The sequence below is a fragment of the Giraffa tippelskirchi genome, chromosome 13 (assembly GCF_054371585.1).
Source record: "Giraffa tippelskirchi isolate mGirTip1 chromosome 13, T2T-mGirTip1v1.2.pri, whole genome shotgun sequence".
In the NCBI taxonomy this organism is placed as follows: Eukaryota; Metazoa; Chordata; class Mammalia; order Artiodactyla; family Giraffidae; genus Giraffa; species Giraffa tippelskirchi.
The window spans coordinates 117,013,187-117,021,394 of NC_137287.1; the positions used below are offsets into that span (position 1 = coordinate 117,013,187).

The following is an 8,208-nucleotide window of genomic DNA, read 5'->3' on the forward strand; positions in this document are numbered from 1 at the left end:
TTTGGAACCCAAAAAATAAAGTCTCTCACTGTTTCCATTGTTTCCCCATCTACTTGCTGTGAGTGATGGGACCAGATGCCATGATCTTAGTTTTTTGAATGTTGAGTTTTAAACCAACTTTTTCACTCTCCTCTTTCATTTTCATCAAGAGGCTCTTTAGTTCTTTGATTTCTACTATAAGGGTGGTGTCATCTGTGTATTTGAGATTACTGATATTTCTCCCAGCAATCTTGATTCTAGCTTGTGCTTCATCCAGCCCGGCATTTCACATGATGTACTCTGCATTTAAGTTAAAGAAGTGGGGTAACAATATATAGCCTTGATGTACTCCTTTCCCAATCTGGAACCAGTCTGTTGTTCCACGTCCAGATCTAACTGTTGCTTCTTGAACTGCATACAGATTTCTCAGGAGGCAGGTAAGGTGGTCTGGTATTCCTATCTCAAAGAGTTTTCCACAGTTGGTTGTGATCCACACAGTCAAAGGCTTTGGCATAGTCAATAAAGCAGAAATAGATGTTTTTCTGGAACTCTTTTGCTTTTTCGATGATCCAACGGATGTTGGAAATTTAATCTCTGGTTCCTCTGCCTTCTCAAATCCAGCTTGAACATCTGGAAGTTCATGGTTCACATACTGATGAAGCCTGGCTTGGAGAATTTTGAGCATTACTTTACTAGCGTGTGAGATGAGTGCAATTGTGTGGTAGTTTGAACATTCTTTCGCACTGCCTTTCTTCGGGATTGGAATGAAAACTGACCTTTTCCAGTCCTGTGGCCACTGCTGAGTTTTCCAAATTTGCTAACATATTGAGTGCAGCACTTTCACAGCAGCGTCTTTTAGGATTTGAAATAGCTCAACTGGAATTCCATCACCTCCACTAGCTTTGTTCATAGTGATGTTACCTAAGGCCTACTTGACTTCACATTCCAGGATAGCTGGCTCTAGGTAAGTGATCACACCATCATGATTATCTGGGTCGTGAAGATCTTTTTTGTACAGTTCTTCTGTGTATTCTTGCCACCTCTTCTTAATATCTTCTGCTTCTGTTAGGTCCATACCATTTCTGTCCTTTATCAAGCCCATCTTTGCATGAAATGTTCCCTTGGTATCTCTAATTTTTCTGAAGAGATCTCTAGTCTTTCCCATTCTGTTGTTTTCCTCTATTTCTTTGCATTGATCACTTAGGAAGGCTTTCTTCTCTCTCCTTGCTATTCTTTGGAACTCTGTATTCAAATGGGTATATCTTTCTTTTCTCCTTTGCCTTTAGCTTGTCTTCTTTTCTCAGCTATTTGTAAGGCCTCCTCAGACAACCATTTAGACTTTTTGCATTTCTTTTTCTTGGGGATGGTCTTGACCACTGCCTCCTGTACAATGTCACAAACCTCCGTCCACAGGTCTTCAGACACTCTGTCTATCAGATCTAATCCCTTGAATCTACTTCTCACTTCCACTGTATAATCATAAGGGATTTGATTTAGGGCATACCTGAATGTTTCCTTTAGTATAGTGTTTACTTGGCACAGTGTCTGGCATTACTTAGCTGTCACTGTTGTTATCAGAAATCTCCTACTCATCCTTCAAAACCCAACACAAAATTCATTTCTTCAAGGTACCCTTCCTGGATTCACTTTCCAATTAATCAGACTGCCCCTTGCTATTTCCTGCCTTCATGTTGATATGGCAATCATAAATGAATCCTTAATACATTTAATAACTGGATATAAAGTCATCATTGATTCCTTATTTAGTGCCTATTTTGTTCAATTCTGTACCTCCCTTGCACACAGTAGGTGCTCAGAAGTAATCTGGTGAGTGTTGAACAAAGACTGGCTGAATGAATCAACCCTAAGGATGCCTGAATCTCCAGTGTTCAAGAAGAATTAGGAAAGTTGAAGTTTAATGAGAATTCAGGAGAACTGGAGCCAGCGTGAGGGGGCTTGGGAGGGGAGGGGGTAATTAGGTTACAAAAAGGAAGCTACAGTGATTTGGTATGTAAAGCAAAAGTGGGAGTGCCGGGAGCCAGCACATGAGATCCCACCTATGACAAGGTCATGAGAAGACCTGACGATCAAAGCAACTCAGGCCTCAGGGATTTTGAAAAGCTGCCTTGGAGCTCAACTTAAAGATGATATCTAGCTTTCTGATGCTTGCTATAATAGGCTGCTCCCTAATTTCTGTGACTTAGGCAGAAGGCCTTCCCTGATCTTTTCCCAAACAGATCAATTTAAAACTTTAATCGACATGCCCCCCGAACGGTGGCACCCTATAAGATTATCCATGATAAAAAAGAGTATTTTAATCTAAACTCCCCTTGCTAGCATCTTAGTTTGCTTGACAAATTTGCCTGTGCCTTTGGAGCTAATGTCCATGACTGCTCCCCAAGAGTAAACAGCATTGAGAGCCTGAACGCACAAAAAGCCCCAATGGGCATAGAACCCTCCGAGGGGGAGAAAGCCTGTCGGAAAACATAAGAAATATTATTCTATAAAACTGTTATTCAGTCTATTTTTGCTTGCTGTGTTTTTGCTCTTAACGTGCTGAGCCTGTATAATAGAAGTATAATAGTTAGAGACTTATAAAAATAAAGGTTTAGCCTTAATATAAAAATAATAAGACAATTGTTAATCTAGCTGGTGATTTTTGTTAAAAAACTGACCTTTGTGCTAACATTGTTTCAACTTGCTGTACCATGACTTTATGGGACTGCATTCTTTTCTGTTAAGCTCAAGGCAAAAGATAGATTACAAAAAACAGGTTTTACTTTAAACCTTTGAGTTAATGAATCCTTTCTTTGTCATAATCCACTGTGCCTGTATTCTTTAAAACACAAGTGTTTTGGCTGATCAACCCTTATCAATAAAGAGTCATAAGATGTTAGCAGGCCTCCAGGCCAGAAGATAATGTAAATAACATGAGACCTTTGTAAATAAGATATACAAAAAATATCCCAGTTTCCATAAGGGTCAAAAACGGCTGACTCGTTGAGCTGATTTGGCATGACTCTACATTTTACATTTTCCTCTATGTACAACTCAAGATATAAAAGCTCCCTTTGAGAAATAAAGCTCAGACGCTGCTTCACACCTGCCTAGTCTCGCTGTGTCTTCTCTGCTCCGCGCAGACACCGTCCATCCTGAGGGAACCCCTGGACCAGCTGGAGCAGGACTCCAGCAAGTGGTGCCCGGAACAGGAACCCGAAGGTAATCCCCCCATTGTTCAGTTTTGGGGACTGATAGGACCCCACTAAGGGTGTTGCAGACCCCATGCATAAGATAGGTAGGGTAAGGACTAGTGGGTAGTTTTGTGTTTATTTTGAGAACAAATTTGAGAACTAAAAAGATTAAGATGGGTAATAGTGAGTCAAAAGAACGGCAACTTTTTATACAACTTTTTATACAATAATCTTACAATTATTGAACAAAAGAGGAATTAAGGTAAAGAAAGCTAGCGTCCAATCTTTTCTTACATTTGTACAAGAGCAATGTCCTTGGTTTCCAGAAGAGGGCACTGTTAACTTAGATACTTGGGAGTAGGTAGGAAAACAGTTGAAAACTTATTACACTCTGCATGGTCCAGAAAAGGTGCCCACTGATACCTTTTCCTTATGGAACATGATTAGGGATGCCTTAGATCCCGTGCATGAATCTAAAAAAATACCTGTTAAAGAAGAAAATGAGGAGGAAGAACCCAAGCCTAGCCATCAACAGTTAAGAAATATGCTGGCTGCCATGACCACTGATGGGTTTACAGAGAGTAGAGATGAAAAAGAAAAACAACTTTCGCCCCAGGATGAGGGAGATTTAGAGGAAGCGGCAGCTCATTACCACTCTGATGAAAATTCGTCCTTTTTAGCCAAAGATGCTCCTAAAAGTTTAAAAGAAACATCTCCAACTATACCATCCATAAAATTTAATCAGGCTCCAAAACAAAAAGAGAAAAACACAGGATGTCCTTGTCTCCCCGTGCCTCCCCGCCCATGCAGGGGTAAGGGGCCTCCGCTAAAAGTTGCTGAGAGAGGAGTCTTCTCAGACCCTGAGGATGAATTTGACCCTCACCTCGAGGCTTGTTTCCCTGCGCTGGAGAAGCATATAAAGATGTAATACAACATCTTTTTACTTGTTTTTCATATTTAGGCCTGCCAAAAGCTTTAAAAACTGATAATGCTCCTGCTTACACTTCCAAGTCTTTCCAAGACTTTTGTACAAGGTTTCAAATAAAACATAACACAGGCATCCCTTATAATCCGCAGGGACAAGCCATAGTAGAAAGAGCACATCAGACATTAAAAATACAAATCCAAAAATTACAGGAAGGAGAATTCAAATATAGTTCCCCCCATCAGATTCTCCAACATGCTCTTTTTGTAATTAATAACTTAAATGCCGATTTATCCAGAGCTACTGCAATGCTTCGCCATTGGTGCCCGGAACAACAAAATACTAAGCCACTAGTAAAATGTTAAGATCTTCTCTCCGGACAATGGAGGGGTCCTGATCCCCTGCTAACTAGCGGCCAAGGGTATGCTTGTATCTTTCCTCAGGACGCAGATTCCCCGATTTGGATTCCAGACAGACTGATTCGCCATGTCGCAGCTCGCTGGACATCCGATTTCTCCACTGCTTCGACCACAGAAGAGGAAGGGCATTCCCCTGCCCCCGCCTCCGCCGCCCAGCTGGAAAGTCCAACAGACTCCAAGACAACCGACAGCGGAAATCCCGGAAGAACAAACGGTAGAGCTACCCGCTAAGCAGATGTCACAGCCTTACATAAAAGACCATGGTCCCCCTACCCCTTTACATCACAGGAAACCACAGAAACGACCTGCGCGGACAACTCGACAAGCCTCCATACCCACGTGGGGGCAAATTAAGTCCCTCTGTCACCAAGCGCGGGGAATAGCCTCTCTACAGGGATCTTCGGCCTCTCCTGAAAAGGTGTTTATTGCCATGCTTGCTTTACTGTCTTGCCAGGTAAGCGCTGCTCCTTCTACATCAGAAAAATACTGGGCATATTTCCCTGATCCCCCGGCCTTCCAAGTAGTTACTTGGAATACTGACCCTATACGGGTCCACACAAACCAGCCTCATCTCTTGGGAGGATCCTACTCTTCCTATGATAAAGATCATTATCCCATTAATTTTAATTATACTTTTAAAGGACTAACAGATGACCTTCCTGTTTCTTTTAACTTCCCCGTTAACCATGCAGAACACTTTATTACTCCCACTGAAGAGGGATGTGTTGGAGCCTCCAAAAAGGTAATTCTGACAGATTCCCCAGCTTCTAAATATGAAAAGGGAGATCGGTCAGTTTGGATTTTACAAGCTCCTATGCCCAGGGTCGTTGACCCCTATAAATCCTTGTTTCTCAATGCTCCACCAAAATATCCAAATTGTATTGATGTTGCCCCTTCAGACGCCATATGGAAAATTACTGATAATCGCCTGAGATATCCGGTATAGAAATCTTGTACTTATAATTCAAAAATAGACTATAGAATACTGGGAGGCGGAAATTATTCGGTACAGGACTGGAACAATCCAAACCCAAACCAAGATCCAGCATCTATTCATGGCCATACTGCCAAATTTAATAATTGGAAAAATAATTCCGTGCCATGGCCATTGGCGGCCAGTAGATGGCATCATAATCAGTTTGTTCCCCCTATGTTGTCCTATACAGCTAAAGGTAAGATCTTTTGGCAACCAGAAATTTGGAAAGCCCTTGCTGCCACCTCTCCTGTCATCCTTTCCCGGCCCCAAAATGACTCTACCTATTCCGTACTTGCCTGCCTTCCCTCTCCTTACGTTTTTTTATTCACTAACGATTCTGAAAGACTTCATTTACAGATGAACTACTCCGGAGGACCAAATATAGTCTACTGTGAACAATGTATGCTTTCCTCCTGCTTAACTCCTCAATATAATGTTTGTTCCTTTGTGATACTGCGACGTCCACCTTACCTTATGGTGCCTGTCACAGTAAATACCTATTGGTATGACAATCACGGTCTGGCCGTTCTGCAACAGCTATGAGATTTAATGCGTCCTCGACGGTCTGTAGCGCTACTTATCTTAGGAATTTCAGCTTTAATAACAGCAATTACTTCTGTTACTGTGGCAACAATATCATTGACTCAACAGGTACATACTGCTCAATATGTCAATACTATGTCCAAAAATGTTTCTCTAGCTCTAGCTACGCAAGAGATTATAGATAAAAGGTTAGAAATAAAAGTGGACGCCCTAAAAGAAGCAGTCATACATATTGGAACTGAATTACAGGCTTTAAAGGTAAAGCTAACATTATCCTGTCATGCCGACTATCTGTGGATCTGTGTAACACCCCTAAAAATAAATGATACAGATTATAATTAGAAAAAGATTAAAAATCATATTTCAGGTATTTGGAATAGCTCCAGCATTGGTTTGGATCTAAAAAAGCTTCATGATCAAATAAAGACCCTAGAACATTCCCGTCTAGACTTCACTGCTGCAAGGGCTGCTAATGATTTCTTTCATACCTTTTCTAACTTTATTACTAGAAAAAATATTCTATCAACCATCTTCAGTTATGTTGCTGTAGCTGCCTTAGTTCTGCTTCTCATTATAATCCTTCCTTGTATTGTCAGAACTCTCCAACAGAGCACTCAGAAGCTCGCGACTGAAATCCATTTGGCTGTCTTAAAAAATAAAAAAGGGGCAGATGCCGGGAGCCAGCACACGAGATCCCACCCATGACAAGGTCATGAGGAGAAGACCTGACGAGCAAAGCAACTCAGGCCTCAGGGATTTCGAAAAGATGATATCTATCTTTCTGATGCTTGCTATAATAGGCTGCTCCCTAATTTCTGTGACTTAGGCAGAAGGCCTTCCCTGACCTTTTCCCAAACAGATCAATTTAAAACTTTAATCGACATGCCCCCCGAACGGTGGCACCCTATAAGATTATCCATGATAAAAAAGAGTATTTTAATCTAAACTCCCCTTGCTAGCATCTTAGTTTGCTTGACAAATTTGCCTGTGCCTTTGGAGCTAATGTGTATGACTGCTCCTCAAGAGTAAACAGCATTGAGAGCCTGAACGCACAAAAAGCCCCAATGGGCAAAGAACCCTTCTTGGGGGAGAAAGCCTGTCGGAAAACATAAGAAATATTATTCTATAAAACTGTTATTCGGTCTATATTTGCTTGCTGTGTTTTTGCTCTTAACGTGCTGCTGCTGCTGCTAAGTCGCTTCAGTCGTGTCTGACTCTGTGCGACCCCATAGACAGCAGTCCACCAGGCTCCTTCGTCTCTGGGATTCTGCACGCAAGAATATTGGAGTGGGTTGCCATTTCCTTCTCCAGTGCATGAAAGTGAAAAGTGAAAGTGAAGTCGCTCAGTCGTGTCTGACTCTTCACGACCCCATGGCTGCAGCCTACCAGGCTCCTCCGTCCATGAGGTTTCCCAGGCAAGAGTACTGAGCCTGTATAATAAAAGTATAATAGTTAGAGACTTATAAAAATAAAGGTTTAGCCTTAATATAAAAATAATAAGACAATTGTTAATCTAGCTGGTGATTTTTGTTAAAGAACTGACCTTTGTGCTACATTGTTTCAGCTTGCTGTACCATGACTTTATGGGACTGCATTCTTTTCTGTTAAGCTCAAGGCAAAAGATAGATTACAAAAAACAGGTTTTACTTTAAACCTTTGAGTTAATGAATCTTTTCTTTGTCATAATCCACTGTGCCTGTATTCTTTAAAACACAAGTGTTTTGGCTGATCAGCTCTTATCAATAAAGAGTCATAAGATGTTAGCAGGCCTCCAGGCCAGAAGATAATGTAAACAACATGAGACCTTTGTAAATAAGATATACAAAAAATATCCTGGTTTCCATAAGAGTCAAAAACGGCTGACCCGTTGAGCTGATTTGGCATGACTCTACATTTTACATTTTCCTCTATGTACAACTCAAGATATAAAAGCTCCCTTTGAGAAATAAAGCTCAGACGCTGCTTCACACCTGCCTAGTCTCGCTGTGTCTTCTCTGCTCCGCGCAGACACCATCCATCCTGAGGGAACCCCTGGACCAGCTGGAGCAGGACTCCGGCATTAAGTCTTGTTGCACTGAGCCCTGGGGCTGTCAGCAATCACACCACAGGCTGTTCTCTGATGACTTATTGGATTCTTGGTCTCCCCCAGCTAGACGTTCAGCCCCAAGAAGACAG

General features: G+C 41.6%; 1 protein-coding gene across 1 annotated transcript; it reads left to right on the forward strand.

Annotated features, from left to right (window-relative positions):
* Nucleotides 1–1,260: 1,260 nt before the first annotated feature.
* LOC145533049 (endogenous retrovirus group K member 8 Env polyprotein-like) lies at nucleotides 1,261–8,002 on the forward strand. Its single transcript, XM_081559476.1, is given in 1 exon segment — nucleotides 1,261–8,002. A coding segment is annotated over 1 exon segment (2,157 nt). The 5' UTR covers nucleotides 1,261–4,581; the 3' UTR covers nucleotides 6,739–8,002.
* The last annotated feature ends 206 nt before the right edge of the window (nucleotides 8,003–8,208 follow it).